The 15,694-nt window shown below is 49.9% G+C and overlaps 2 protein-coding genes across 2 annotated transcripts; one reads left to right on the plus strand and one right to left on the minus strand.

The window, feature by feature from the left end:
• The first annotated feature begins 191 nt into the window (after positions 1–191).
• Positions 192–5,083, plus strand: SNF8 (SNF8, ESCRT-II complex subunit). Its single transcript, XM_009330137.1, has 7 exons — positions 192–245; positions 815–953; positions 1,283–1,387; positions 2,127–2,199; positions 2,856–2,997; positions 3,166–3,240; positions 3,690–5,083. Exons 2-7 carry the CDS (start codon positions 815–817, stop codon positions 3,825–3,827), a joined length of 672 nt encoding a protein of 223 aa, XP_009328412.1. The 5' UTR covers positions 192–245; the 3' UTR covers positions 3,828–5,083.
• UBE2Z (ubiquitin-conjugating enzyme E2Z) lies at positions 4,214–14,062 on the minus strand. Its single transcript, XM_009330136.1, has 6 exons — positions 13,994–14,062; positions 12,027–12,214; positions 9,968–10,079; positions 9,250–9,362; positions 8,645–8,735; positions 4,214–6,795 (listed from the first exon to the last, which is right to left on the minus strand). The coding sequence occupies exons 1-6, from the start codon at positions 14,057–14,059 to the stop codon at positions 6,625–6,627; spliced, it is 741 nt and encodes a 246-aa protein (XP_009328411.1). The 5' UTR covers positions 14,060–14,062; the 3' UTR covers positions 4,214–6,624.
• Positions 14,063–15,694: the final 1,632 nt, after the last annotated feature.

Here is a 15,694-nt window from a genome sequence, read left to right on the forward strand (position 1 = left end):
CCAGCCGGCGCCAGCCCTCTGCTCCAAGCCCAGGGTGCCCGGAGCTTCCTGGCAGCCTCCCCGCTTGCCCAGGGCACCGGGCTGCGGGTCCTCTTGGTTCACCCATCCTTAAGGAGCATCCCTCTCATCCAGTTTTGGTTTCTGGGTCATCTGTCCTTCGGCGCCGTCTCCATCGTCCCGTTTTCCTCCTGCAGGCAAAGTACAAGGAGCGAGGGACAGTCCTGGCCGAGGACCAGCTGGCCCAGGTGGGAGATCCGCCCCTGCCCCGGCAGCGGGAATAACCGTGGTTGTGAGCCCAGCCGCCAACCTGGGCCTCGTTTCCCCCTCTGCTGCGGCGTCCAGAGCGTTATCCGCGAGCAGCGTGGACTGTGATGGCGCCCGTTGGGCCGCCTTTCCGTCAGAGCGCTGTGATGTTTGCTACAGGTCTCGCTCTGCCTCCCTTCTCGCTACCTCAGCCACATCTCGTGTCTGTAGAACTGTTTCTGCCCCACGTACATCACAGAATAACTGCTGCCCCCCTTCTGAGCCTGTCTCTTGGTTCAGAACAGCCCTTTGCCTTGTCTTATCTCCGCTGGTACTGGTTTGTATTCAGTGTTAAAAGCGTACACGTGGAGAATTCTGATTCCATCGAGCCATTTTTATCTTGTTTCCTTCCTTTAAGACCACTGGGGCCACCTGCACTGGGTAGGCGGCACGTCAGAGACCTGAGCGCTTCTCGAGGACTCTGCTCGCTTAGTGCCTGTTGGGGGCCGCGTTTACGGAAAAACTGCATTAAGTGTTAAGACAGAAACGCTTCTCTGCAATTCTCTTTCAGATGTCTAAGCAGCTGGACATGTTTAAGACCAACTTAGAAGAGTTTGCCAGCAAACACAAGCAGGAGATCCGTAAAAACCCCGAGTTCCGGGTCCAGTTCCAGGACATGTGCGCCACAATCGGAGTGGATCCTTTGGCATGTGAGGAACAGGCACCGGGGTTAATGACTAAGGATTCGTCTCACTGTTCTCGTACTGTAAACAGCTCGCAGCGAAGCTGAAGTTTCCTTGAGGAAAGCTGATGCTGTTTTGATTCTTGGGGTTTGTGAATTGGTGTAAGGTACCTTTGGGGGTTATTTACTTAAAGGGTGAGGGGAAACAGGTGGAGATAACCAAAATGGAGACCCTTCATTGACAGGTCTGGGAGTCCTCACAGCGAGGTTTGCGAGCAGTCTGCTTCGCGCCAGTAACTGTTAAGGAAGGATATTTTTGCCAATGGTCCAATCGCTTTCCCCTTTCTCACTTCACAGCCGGTAAAGGATTCTGGTCAGAGATGCTGGGAGTTGGAGACTTTTACTATGAACTGGGTGTGCAGATCATTGAAGTCTGCCTGGCTCTGAAACACAGGAATGGAGGTGAGGATCCCACCGTGTCTGGTTTCTAGGAGATACAGCGAATAGGAGGATACCTTTTCCCTGTGGAAAATGAGTCGCGTGGCTCAGTGTAGCGTCCTTTACTAGATTTCACAAATTACCGAGGTGGCAGTTTGGTCTTCATTGTCCTCAAAAAGCCTTGATGCGTTTCTACAACATGCTACAGCTACTCCACTGGCAATCACCCAGCTTCATAGATTCCTACAGAAATCAACCAGCTCTGCCCCGTTTAGTTAACAAAACTGTAACTCACAGTATCACGGGGAAGGAGCAGGGATCAATGACAATCTTGAAGGAGTACGAAACTGATAAGTTACTGCTTTGAGCCTGGCAGTAGGATTGTCTCTAAAGGATCACGGCAATGTCCGGAAGAGTTGGAATACCGGTCATAAGTGCCTAATGAAAAGATAGTAGATGTTCTTCACTCCAAAAGGGCAATCCGAGACCAGGAATGGGCTACAGCAAAGCCAGTTGAAACCTGAGTCCAATGCGTTTGTGGGAGAAGGCAACAGCTGACTGCTGCATGTTAGTTCTGGGAACAGAAGGGACTCGATGCTTATCTCACCCGAGGCTTGATACTGGGAACAATGAACAGGCGCTTGTAAAATGGAAGGCAGGGGTGAGCCAGTGGCAAACGCACAAAGGACCCTTGACTGCTCTTGCTGGAGTAATTTTGTTGCTATGCAGTAATGCTTTCCTGTCTCCTTTCGTTGACTCCTAGGTCTGATAACACTGGAAGAACTTCATCAGCAAGTGCTGAAGGGAAGGGGGAAGTTTGCTCAGGATGTCAGCCAGTGAGTGTCTGTATATTACAGGAAAGGGGAAACCAAGTAGCATTCGGGGAAGAAAAGGGGGTGACTGATCTCAGCAGCACTTGAAGGTGCTGCTGTTAACTGGACTCCAAATTTGACTTCTAGCAATGGAGCCACTTACACGTGATCAGCAATTAATGACTTAACCATTTCAGAAAGCAGCAGCGTGCTTTCTCTGGGAGCCCGAAGGCATAAAGGACTGTTGCCTTGAGCTGGAGACAATTAGTTCCCTGCGAATCCCGCTCTCTTACTGCCACAGTCTGCTGAAGCTGCTGTGGTCTCCCGAGCTGGAAGGGAGGGACCGATACGTGTCATTACAGAAGCAGATTTTAGGACACAACTCGGCACGATCACTAATTGGGGCTGAATCTTACAGTTTAGCACTTGCAGCTCAGGTGCTACGAGTGTGTCTCTACTGCAAGCCTGCCCTTCTGAGGGGGGGCAGAGATATACAAACTAATTCTAAATTGCTTTATAAAATTTTTTCCAGCTGTTGATTACCTAAAACTGCAGCAAGCTCCAAGGAGCTATTATTGCTCATAGCTTCTGCACGTCAAGTCTTCCTGATTTACAGAACGTAGGGTGCAGTTTGAGAGAGGCTCTCGCTTTAAAGCCTTGCATTGACCTCTGCTTCTCAGGGATGATCTCCTCCGTGCAATCAAGAAACTGAAGGTCTTGGGAAATGGCTTTGGGATTATCCCTGTTGGTGGAACATACCTGATCCAGTCTGTACCAGCTGAACTGAACATGGATCACACTGTCGTCTTGCAGCTGGCAGAGGTACTGAGCCAGGAGATTTTAAAATACAACCACCTTGAAAGAACCTTATCGCTTCCATGACAGGGAACTGTGATTAGGGCAGGCCTGTAGGCAAAACTGTCCACCCTCTCCTAAACTACGGACTGAAGTCTTGACTATAAGCACACGGTGTTTTTCCTCTCATTTCAGAAAAAGGGCTATGTAACAGTCAGTGAGATCAGGTCCAGCCTGAAGTGGGAGACGGAACGCGCAAAGCAAGTGCTGGTACGTACGAAGGTCTCTTGCGCGCAGTGGAGTTCAGCGACAGTGTAGCGTGCCTGCAGCCCCGCAGCAGACGCTTTGCTGGGGGGGGGGGCGTTGCCGCAGCACGCACAGGGGATCCTAAGCTAGCTGGTAGACCAAAGGCAGAGTACCCACTGCGTAAACGTAGACCGAGGAACGCAGAGTCTCAGAAGCTGCAGATATTCCTGTGGCTTCACTCATCTCCATTAAACCTTGAATCTCGTTAGCTCAGGTCCTACATAAACATGCGTGGTGGGCACGGCTGGATGTCCAAAATGTATTTCTCCCCGTCGAGTTGAGTAAAAATTACTGTAGCCGAAGTTCTACACCCTCCCTCACCGTAGAATAAACGTGGGGTCAGGCCTCTATTGTGAATGGCTTCTCGGCCGTTTAGTGAAGTTTCACTCACAGTTTCCGCTCTGTTTGTACAGGAACACTTGCTGAAGGAAGGAATGGCCTGGCTGGATACGCAGGCAGCAGGAGAACCTCAGTACTGGCTGCCTGCTCTCTTTACAGAGCTGTACTCTCAGGAAATCACTCCAGAGGAAGCCAAGGAGGCAATACCTTGACTGCTACGCGTCCTGTGCCTGATTATAATTCTCCTTGTGAGGTTATTTGCATATCACCCGAAACACAGGGACAGTGGACTTGAAATAAAAGTTTTGTAAAAAGTGTCTAGCTTGAACAGCTTGATAGGACTAATTCGTACTTACCTCTGAATTTTCTCCTTTGTTGTGGGTGGAAATGCCACTTACCATTACAGACAACCAATTACCTTGTCACAGCAAGAGGAAGATTATCTAAGCTGCTATTGCAACCGCAGTCTCGGAGGATGCAAACGTGACTCCGGCTAAAGAATCTTGGAGCCAACAGTGACACTGAGAAACTGTTCTGTGGTCCTCTCCACTCTGTGAATGAGTCGTCGTTCCACTAAGGAGTACCACAGTCTAGATTCTGCCAAAACAAACTTTATTGCACAAAAAAAAAAATCTTATGTACAATAGTATATAAACAAGGTATCTTAGAGTGACTCTTGTGCATATATTTTCAACTCAATTAGGTCTAAAAATCTGTTGCTAAAACGTCTGCCTAGAGCAGTCATTTGAGGATTGTCACTTTGAAATTGAAACATTCAGAAATGGTAGGACAGACAACATTAGAGCTATAAAACTAATACTTCTCTTTCACAGCCACATGCTAGTTATGTGAATAGTGTCCACAATAAGGCATTTTCTTGTTTCGTTGTTATCGGTGGATGGTAACGCCACATGCATCACAAACAGATTTCAGAACCAGCTCTGCCTTGGGAAGGCAGCAGAGTCACAGCTCTACCCACAATGCTACTGAATGGTGAAAAACAACGTGACATTTACAATGGGATTGAAGAGGCGGTAAAGTAGCACACAGCTCATGACTTCTCGGGAGACCCCTCTGCCCCCCAAGACCTCATTTCAAGGTGAACACCGCTTTATTTCATCTGGTGTAGGTGTTGAGTGAGTCCTATGTAAGTTCAGCTTTCCCTCGAGGGAAGACGGGGTTTAAGTCTAAATCAAGCCAATGACAGACCCAGGGGAGTTTGCTTGCTAAAGGGAAAAAAAAAAAGGTTCCCAAGCTGTTAAATGGCACCTTAACGATTCAGAAATGTTTCCACCTTTCAGCTTTTCAGAGCTGCTTAAGCAGCAGTGTGCAGGCTTCTGAGTTCTGCAAGAGTTGATATAAATCAGAGAGACTGAAAATAATTCAGTGACGCATGGGGCATTGCCTTTCTGTACAGCGCACGGCAGGGGTCTTTTGGCCCCTTTATTCTGCCTTTTTTTTTTTTTTTTTTTTTGAACAAAGATGACTGCATTGGAAGTTCTCCCACCACCCCCAGGAGTCCGAAACGGGGCCGAGCTGGTGGGAAGGTGTTTAAGGAAACTGGGAGAGGGCCCAGGACAATGTGCAACTTTTTGCTTAGCTTTCTATCAAAGCCCCCATTAAAAAAAAAAAAAAAGAAAAGAAAACAAAAGTAGATTAAGCTCTTTATCAACAAAACATTATACTACCCCAATCAATCACCACCAGGCTCATTTACCTGGAGAAACCGGGTATTTCACCTCCACCCAAGTTACACCGAATACATCTTGGACGCAATGGCACTCGCAGCCAGCAGACACCTCTCCAAGAGGCCGGCCTTCGCTCACAGTAAAAAGCTGTTGTTTAAAACGTTCAAAGCACTGAAGCGTTAAACTTCACGACACTCGGCTAGCTTGCGCTCGGCCAAGTTTGGCAAAGGAATTTGTCAGTAACAAGGCGTACACCTCTGAAGAACTCCACCCAGAAACAGTGGCTTCCTTAGCTAGAATTGCCCCTTTTTCTAGCGCTTCAATCTGACGGATCAAGGTAGCGGTGGGGAGTGCGGTGGCAGGAGGAATAAGGGAGGAAAATGAGATATTACACGGAGCAGAGAGGTGGAAAGCAAAGAGTACTTCAGTTAAGGAAACAAAACAGCTCCATTCAGAGCAGCCAGTATAAAATACTTCTAGAATGCTAAATTCAAATCAACACCTTAAAAAAATAATACACAAACTAGACTTATTCTTAAGTGCTCCCCCCATCTCTGACCAATGATTTTCTCGCCCTCCCTTCCCCAAAACGCCAGGGTGAACACACCTGCACTCGATTTATGGATTCTTGCAGCTTCCACTTTTCATCCGCCCCTTTGCGCCTGAAGTCTCAGTGGACGAAGTCACCCAGGGCTTGAGTAAAGCTTTCAGAAAGGAGCCCAGATTCCACCACTGCTCTTTATCTTTGGTCTGTCTAGAACAGTGTCTAGAAGAAAGACATCAGGTAGATGGGCTCCACAGAGCAGAGAGGCTCCATCTCTCCCAACCCGCTCAAAAAGGTTTCGCCTGGGCACACGGCGCGTGGGCCCTGTCATACCCTGGACTCATCAAAGCGCTCCCACAGCTACAGCTCCACATTCAGCACGGCCCCAGGGAAGGGCTCACTGTCTAGGAACAGAAAAGCTGTAAAGAGGATTCGCAGTCTGGATCTCATTCTTTAATCAAATGGAGGAAAAAAAAAAAAAAAAAAAAAACAAAAAACCAACCAGTGTAGGTGTTTCCAAAAAATAACCTGACGCCACATGCTCCAGCTTTCTAGCATAGTAAGTACCTTTTAAGAGTAGCCTGTCACAAGCTTGGCTTTGTCTAGCATGAAGTCTTCTCGTTCAGCGTTATCCACCAGAGCAGTAAAAGGAGACAGAAGACATCCCGCAGTTTTCTCCGCTCTGGCGTTGGTTTGGTTGTCGAGTCTGTCAGGGGTACTCTAGAGTGTGAAGACAGAACATCCCCACGGCTTGGCCTCTCCACTGTTACCGTAGCTCTAAGCTTTAGAGCAACCTTGAGTGTCTGTCTCTGTCTCGGAGGAGCTGCTCTCAGAGTCTATTTCTGTATTCTCCTGCTGGTGTTTCTCTTGCACCTTCTGCCGAATTCCTTGCAAACGCACTAATAGGGACTGATAGTCAAAGTGGCCTCGTTTTTCACCAAAAGGATCCTGGAAGAAAACCATAGATAAGCCTATTAACATAGACCATTATCCTTCCGGCAAGAGGCAGAAAGAAAAAAAGCTGCGTAGTAATTGGGCAACAAATGGTCAAAGACTTAAGGGTTAAATCCCATCTTACGATGGAGAGGCCCCTAAACTTCCCACTGTCGTGGCAGAGGTTGAAGACTGAAGATAATTTCTGTTTGGAGTCTCTTTTGGGAAACCTTACAAACCCAAGCAAACTTCAAAAACAGATGGAAGGCCAGGCAGACACGGGCTGGATTTCTGCTAGCAGCTTTGAGGAAGTAAACTATTTCAAAGATTTGGTCTCAGGCCCACTCCAAGGAGGCAGGGAAAACATTACAAATGAAAACCCCTAAAATCCAGAGCCCAAAGACTTGACGACACCTTATATTAGTGCTACAGACCCTTTCCAAATAAAAGCATCACTATTCTCATTTTAAATCAAGGCCCCCAGCTGAGATGTAGCCAAGTCAGAGGCAAAACGTCTTTGGAGATTATTTAACATTTGCTGCTTTTATCCCCGTCTCAGGTCAAAGACACATTGCCAGGGCTATACAAGGTGGCGGTGGAGTTTACGCTGTCCTATCTGATGGGAATCTTTGGTACAAGCCAACCTGTGGCCCTGGAGTTAACAAGACAGCCCATCTGGCAAGCGCTCAACTGAGCCTGGAGTGACTTCATTTGAAATACAGGGTAATGAAGACAACAATGCCATCTCTCCAGCACGTTGTGTTCATGCTTCCTGCACTACTATTTACAAGTGAGCAGAAAACAGACCACGGCAGTCACTGCCTCTGGGAACTGAACACAACACAGTCCCAGGCCACAGTCCATAAACCCACAGAGAAAGCAACGGAGCCCTGGCTCCTTGAAGGAGAAACAACAGCGGGCTACACCTGACAATCCTCTAATGTCACCAAACTTCACCACGCAGCCTTCAGTTCAGTACTCTCTGAAGACACAGCCCTTCCTTACGGGAGTTTCTCACTCCAAACATCAACTCCCCTGCTTTGGGAGTGCTTTCAATTTATGAATTACACAGCCAGTGAAGGCACTGATAGGAAAAAAGGGCTCAGAGACACAAGATCATTAAATCAGCCACCTCCATCTTTTCTTAGCAGTGGAATTTCTCAATGAGTCAGACAAGAGGTGGCTGATGAGGGTGGAAGACACATCTGTTCATATGCAAATAGTTTGGCAACCTATTCTTTAAAGTCTACTTTCCCGCAGAAACAAGCTCCTGTATTCAACCTGTCTAGATGGGTCTGCTGTATTGTCACTCTTCCCCCACTCCTTCCTCCTCCAGTAACTTTTGACTCAGTCAGCCACTTCCAATCTCATCTGACAGAACAAGGAGCATCAGAGAAAAGTTCCTATCTGCTGTATGAGCAAAGGAACCCCAGAAGAAGAGAAACTCTGCCAGCGACCCAACAGGAAAATACTGCAATGGAGTTCAGTTGCCACCAGCATTGAATAACCTGCATGTGCCCTCCCTGCTTAACACCAAATCCACATGAAAGCAAACTCTACCGGTTCCACTGCTGAAAGAAGTATCTGCCTGCCTGGAGAGTGGCTCAGGTCCAGCACTCCGAGAAGCCTAACGGCCTTGAAAACACTGCGTGCATACTCTGCACTTGGGGAAGGTAGTGTTTTATCTACAGGAACGTCTCAGGTCTTAGTTTCATGGTTGATTCAAAGTTGGAATAGACATTTCATAGAAAAGATCCAGATCCACGCCACGAACCTGTAGGTGCTGCACATTGTGGTTTGTCACTAACCATACACCCTTATCTAAGGCAGCGTGTTATCAACAAGTAAATTGTCTGCCACCCACCTGCATTGTCTGTCCTTGGAGGTAAAGTCTCTCTTTACACACCCCTTCATAGAAGTCGTAGTATTCCATGAAGGATTTCTCCATTACGCCCCTGAACGCAACGAGAGAGCAAACAGTCAACACAAAATGACAGCGTTCCGACGGTCACATCACCCAGGGTCACCCCCATCCCACCGAACTCCAGTTCATGTAACCGGTGTGGACGCCCACGCAGGGTGTCCCAGACAACTAACGGGGTACAGCGAGGCAGGACACAGAGCGAAACGAACTGCAGCATCACTGCAGCTGAAGAGATTCTGCACGTGTTTCCACAACAGCTGTGCTCCCCTCCCTCCGAGATTTTTAAGACAAGGCACGTTTATATTCAAACACAAGTCAGAGGATGCAGCCGTTGTGCACTTCAACACGGCCTTTGTCAATGCACAGCTCCCGGGCTCCACACAGACGCAGCCATCCACTTCAGGGGAAACAAAACAACCAGGGAGAGTTAAAGACTTGCTCTTCCCTGGAGCAGCTCTCAGGATTTCAGGAGGGGCAGCCAGAGAAGTTTATTCTGCTTCCCCACGCCCACTTGCTTATGCTCCCTCCACGCCTCCTTTCCATACCGTAACGGCTCAGGACAGGGACACTTTCCTTCCAGCATGTCGCACACTGCTACCCGGATGGTCTCATGCCGAATGCACTCATTGTAGTTCTTGCTGTCCCCGGGGTGCCTCTCCTGGAAATAGAATTTGGGCCAGTGAGTCCATGTGACTGCAATGGCTCTTCGTCTCTCCCTCCTGGGTCCGATGAATTTCACTGGTGCACGAACCCCACTACGGCTTTGTCTGTTCCGTGGATGCTGAGCTAATTTATACTGCAGATGAAAAGCTGGCAAGATTTTACATGTCTCCAGAGCCTCGGACTCACACAGCTGTGGAGACAGGTCAACTGATACAGTTAGCACAGAAACCTGCCTCTCCGAGATGCTGGAGACCATGAAAACCTGAGCAGTCTGGTTCCTGCGCGACAATATGTCCCAAGGAAGCCATTTCAGGAGTCGCGTAGCAGAGAAATGAAGAGCCATCCCACCTCCCCGGCAACTTCTCGAATGCCTCTTGTTCTGTTACCTTACACATACGTGAGCTAAGCAGCCTCCGGTTCAGAGCTGGCTTGCAACTCCCCCTCAAGCTCTGACTAGAGGCAGAGCAAGCTGGAAAAGCGCCAAGTGACATAACCTACTTTTGTCCCCATTTCCAGAATGGGTTTTGCCACCAGGAGCACGGGGTGGAGGGAAAAGACAAAGAGCTGCAGAACCAGGGACGATCCACCTCAAACTCTCACCTGCTCAAAGCCGGGTTCATTGTGATAGGGGTTCTCGGTCATCAGAGACTGGATGGAGATGAGGACTGAAGAGATACTCTGTGCTGGGCTCCACGCAGGCCCGGTCCAAGTGCTGAGGCATTAAAACAGGAAGGTATCAGTTAACAACGCAGGACTGGCCCAGTGAGCACCATCCCTCCAACTACCAAAGATCAGAAAGCTTGGGAAACCACATCTACACCTTACAGAAATGCGACAGGAAAAGAAACAGCTGCTACAGATACAGAAAACACTGGACACTGAGAAAGTTTTCAGGGTCAAAGTAGTTTATTCTCTCAAGCAAATGAGTACTTTAGCTTGTGCAAGACAAGAGAGGCTGGTAAACTTCCCTCCACTGCTAACACACACGGGGCATCACACGAGCTGCGGAAAAGTAACATTTCCAAGCATTTTACAGGGCACTTTAAAGCTATGGCTATCTTCTTGCACAGCAGCCTGGAGCAACACAAGCTACCAGCACTACCATTAGTCAAAACCAACAATTCTTAAGAACTAAAACCTGATTTTCAAGACTCCAGCAAGACCATCACTTGTGCAGTCTGTAATGCAGACAGTCAGCACAAGGACTGCCAGCAAAAGCACTAACGGATGCTCTGCTATAGGAATAAGGTGCCCGTTTCATACACGCAGGGTAGCAAAAACTTTTGCACAGAACAGCATAAGCAGAAAAAGCTGTTCTGCTGCTTGCCCTTAATATCCTAGTTCCAGATACAGACCTGTTTCCCTGCGAGCTGAACAAGGATGTGCTGACCCACATATGCTCTTCCTAAATCCTTTCATTTGCAGCTCCCTCTGCGCTTCCCATTTCTGCTAAGGCCGAGGCTCTTTGTTCACTCTTCAATAATTTAGCTTCCATGCCAGGGCTACAATTGCATGAGCAACAAGGCAGCTTGCGTGGGAGCTGCTGGGCATTCAGACCCCCGAGATACGGACATGCCCTACGCATCCCAGTGCTTTGCAGGCGTCGGCATCCAGCTCACTGGATCAGGAAGACTCCTGTGCCGAGGAAGGTGTTTCCCAGCACGATGCATCTCTCTGCCAGCCCTGAGGCCAGGATCTATCAGCTGGTAGGTATCAGCTACTTCGGCCAACTTTGGTGTAAGTGGCACACGCGCAGCGCTGCTGAAACCACCCCAGCAAAGGCAGTCTTCTAACCACATCAGCACTCAGGCTCCTGTTGGTTGATCAAATCCCTACAGCCACTCAAGCCGTCACTGCCCCTTCCTCACCTGGCTGCCGTTACCACCTCTCCGCAGCAGAAGGAACTAGGTACTAACACCCCAGCCGCACCAGTCCAGAGTCTCAGCAAAAGCCTTTCTTTACTGGCAACTGGAACTGTCACAGCTGGGGTTGGGAATATCACACCGCGGCCAGGGTTCCTCTGGCAGAGCCGACAGAGCCATTCGATCAACCAGGACTTTCACAGGTTTAAAAATCAAGCAGGTGAATAACAAGCATTTGCAGCAGCGGAGCCTGTTTGAACAGGCAGCATGGGAGCCGTGCTTGTAAATCATTACACTCCCCGCTCAGCCCCACATACTCTGTGTAGGTGGAAGCCCAGAGCAGTCAAATGGCTCTCAAGGAAGTTCTTAGCGGCTTTTAATTTTATTTATTTATTTTTAAACCCACACAGAGAGGAAATTAAAGCCACAAAAACCTACATTCAAACAACATTAAGGATCAGGCTGCAAAGCGCAAAAGCGGAAGAAAACGCAGTGCTCGGGCCGAGGCTTTGCAAGGGGAAGCAGGAGGAAAGCGGCAGCGTCCACTGAGCTTCATGCTTCCCCTGCTCCGTTCTCAGGTGCTTTTAAAGATAAGTTAGACTCTTATTTCAGTAGAGGAATTTGTGCTGCTTTATGACTCTGGTTCTGTACACGACTTCACAGAAGCATAAAGGTGCATCCAAGCACACGTCTGAGGCAAGATCAGGGCACAACGCGCCGAGAAGGATGCGTGAGGCAGAAAACAGCCTGCAGCCACCTCCTGATTTCCCATCAAAACAGCCAAAGTCTCCTCTTACCCCAGAATACTCAGGCAGACTTTCCCATTGCGGTAGAAGTTGGGGTTAAACCTCACTGTGTTATTTCCTGTTGTCATCAGTTTGACCCTTGGTGGGTGGATGGGATAATCTGGAGGACAGCGAAACAGGAACAAGAAGAAACCCCCTTCATAAGGCGTGTCAAATGGGCCTGTGATCAATGCATGAATCTGGAAAACAAAAGCCCGTCTTGCGCACCACTTCAAAATTGTGCAGCACCGTCAAATCCTCAACAAAGCCAACCGAAGGCAAGAAATCTCCACCCCGGCAGCAGCACGGAGGCAGCGCCTTTCACGAGCACACGCCATGTGCAGGCCATACTTCACCCTCCCTCCTTCCCTCGTTAGCCAGAGCCACTGCTGCGCACTTCTCTCCCCTCTGCCACACTCAATGTGCAAAGCAGGTTTCCAACGCAAGGTTTGGCCAGAGTCCACAACAGCTGCCTCCCATACATCTCTATACAGTCCAAACCAGACCAAATCCCAGTTCAGCTGGTAAGCTCTGCTTAAAAAAAAAAGATAGATTTCAAATATGAAAAAAATCTAATTTTAGAGAGGAAAAAAAATTCAGAATTTCTGCCAAAACTAGAGCATTCCTCAATTTTACGGTCTCGTGCTGATTTGGTCTTATTAAAACCAATCACTCAATTTCCTCTGCCAGGATCCAAAATTAAGACCCTACTCTCTCCGTGCTAATCACCCTCAAAGATCCCAATTGTATACCGGGAAATCTACTCCCTTTGGGCTACTGAGGAAGCTTACTCCCCAAGTGATCCAAGCAGTCTCCTTTAACGATCCTCTTACCTCCCCAGGATTTCAGTTGAAAGCCCCAAGGCTGGCGTTCTACAAACCCCCGTTTCCATGGAAGGGCGTTTTGGCACTTTCAGCTACCAAGGCTGAGGGAAGCCAGAGCTGCAGCTAAGTGCCCCGGGTGGGCGTCGGCTGCGCAGAGACACTCCCTTTGTGCTCCCTCCAAAAACCCAGGGGCCTTAAGTCAGGCAGGCGCTTACATGGAGGGATCTGGGGGATGCCACGTTCGTTCAGGGGGGTGGGAGAAGTGCGCACCAGAGGAAAAACCAAAGCAACCTCACACACGACTCTCGGAAGCCAGCACAGCCAGACCAGGTGACACTGGCGGGAGACAGGGCAGCACCAGCCGAGAAACACGCTGGATCAAGAACACCGTTTGAGCAACCTCTGCCTCCCAGCTCACTGCATTCTCTCTGACATAACTGGAAATTCCCAGTCCCGGAAAACCCCGAGAGCCAGGAGGGGAAGAACCGGGGCAGGAAAGGCCGTAGCCATGCCTCTGTCCCTGGAAAGTAGGTCTGCTGGAGGCGGTGTGGCGGGAGCGGCTGCGTGGGTCAGACCCGCGCGCAACCCTGGTACCTGTGAGAACCCAGCGGGCAGCTCCACAGCGGGACAGGGCCCGGGTGCAGGGACACATCTCCCCGCCAGCTCACAACTATTAAACATCCCCCAGTTCCGCAGGCAGATTATAGATACTCCAGCACTGCTTGTGGCTAATGGACGTTTCTCATTTCCAGCCTCTCTGAGAAGCCCCCCGTGGCCAACAGCTTTCCATGCAGTGCTCTCTTCTTTGAGCTGCTTTACTGATTGTTTTCAAGTAGGATGAAACGAGCTGGATCAGCACCCCACTGGTTCGCAGGGCCACTAAAGCAGAGCTGGCTCTATCTGTGGAAGCTCCTCAGATCCCCGTGCTGGTATCTCTCCACAGAGCCAGTTTCCTCGAGAGCCTCCTCCCATTTTAAATGCTGCCCACCTCAATGTCACCAGGAAAACTGGAGCCTCATTATGCTCTTGCAAGACTCGGCCTGCCTCCTCTCAAAACATTAAGGGAATACTCCATTTGGGCAAACCCCTAAAGCAGCCATCAACAGCAACATAAAGAGCAGCGGAAAGTTGAACCAGCTCCAAATCTTCTCTTACCTTGGTCATGTCGTGGGGATCAGGCACAACAAACATTCCCGGGGGCGGTTCCTTGTAAATGGACATGATATCCCTGAACAAAGGAAACAGGAATTAGGCAAGATCTCCCTTGGCGTTCATCAGCCCTCGAGGCACGGAACGTTCTAGATGACAAATCTGTGCACGGATGCAAAGGGACAGACTTTTAAGATGGAAACTTGCAACTCGCAAAGAGCCAGACATTTTTCCTTGGCGTCTGACCCTTCTCTGGCCGAGCTCTGTCAACTCATCCCCAAGACAGTTGAGGCATTTCAAGAGCACAAGCAGCATTCAATGAACCAACACGCGAGGCATCAGACCAAGCGCACCTTGGCTACCCGCTGCCTCGTCTTTTCCCATAGGTCGGCTCCAGCGCATAAAACTTCAACCACAAACTTCCCCTAAGGTCGTTGTTTCGAAGGCCTCTCAGGTGGATTTTGCTGTTTGAAGGATGACTTCCCCGCCCCACGTTTTCCTTCTTCACACTCAGACTATTTACAGGATCCCTTTCACGTACCCAGTCATTTGTTTTCTCCAAACATACCGTGACTCAGCTGCCTTTGAGAACGTTACTGCTCTGACAAATTGCGGTTTAATCAGGCAGCGGGTTCAAGAGTAGTTAGGATGCACATACACCCACACACGACTTGATCGCAATGGCCTGGTTTCCTTAGGAATGTGGACTAAATGAACTGAAAAGTAACAAGTCACCTACGACTCCGTGCAGTTTACAGATAAACCAAATGGCACCCGTGACCTTTCATCGCTAAAAAAACCTCCCTCCCATAACTGGAGCTGCAGTGAGCTCCGGGACAAGCTCCCACTCGACCTTCCCACGTGGGAAGCACCTGGAGTTCAGAGAGGTTTCAGGGCGAGAGCAAGCGCGAGAGCAACGGGAGAGCCTCACCTTCCTGCCTACCGTTACGAAGTCAGCGCTTTTGGCATTTGGATTGGAAAGCGCCCAAATATCTGGTGCCATCTTTGGAAGGCATTATACAAGCTCTAGAACAAGGATGAGCAAGAGCCTGGCAGGCAGCGATACTTGCTCCGAAGGAAGAGGAAGAACTTGTTGAAACGGTGCCAGCACGTCTAACAATTCGAGACCATATTGCTCATTATATCAAAGGCTATCGACACGCCGGGTTCAACCGGATGATCCTTTAAAGAGTCAGAGCAGCCAAACGGGTGCGCACCAGCAGGAAGGAGGATCGCTACGGGCAGCTTTAGGATAAACATCTTAACTCGACCGTTGATGGGGACCGAGGAGCCTGCTCTCCCCTCCCCACTTAGCAGCGCCTCCGAGGAGCGGCCAGCGATCCCAAGGGCAGGATTAGAGCCGCGCACCGAGGAGCTCTTCCGCCAAACGCCCCAGCAACAGCACGCGGAGAAAGAGACCCCGGATGGTGGCAGAGGGGTCCACGGCTCCAGGACAAGGCGAGGTGTGAGACTCCATCCCCGCCCAAGCACCTGGGGAAGGAGAGTCCCGGGGCACGGCGGGGACATGGGTCCGCCCCCAGGAAAGCCCCGGGACACCGGGAGGGAGCGGGGCCTGTCCCCCAGGCCCGAACCAAGGTCTCCAGGACCGCTGGTGAGGAGACGGTGAGGCCCAGGGGACAGTTACCGCCCCGAGGGGAGCGGGGACGAGCCCAGCGTCCCCGCCGCGCTATGAGCCTCGGCTCCGTG

Source organism: Pygoscelis adeliae, unplaced genomic scaffold (assembly GCF_000699105.1).
Source record: "Pygoscelis adeliae isolate BGI_AS28 unplaced genomic scaffold, ASM69910v1 Scaffold338, whole genome shotgun sequence".
NCBI classification, from domain to species: Eukaryota; Metazoa; Chordata; class Aves; order Sphenisciformes; family Spheniscidae; genus Pygoscelis; species Pygoscelis adeliae.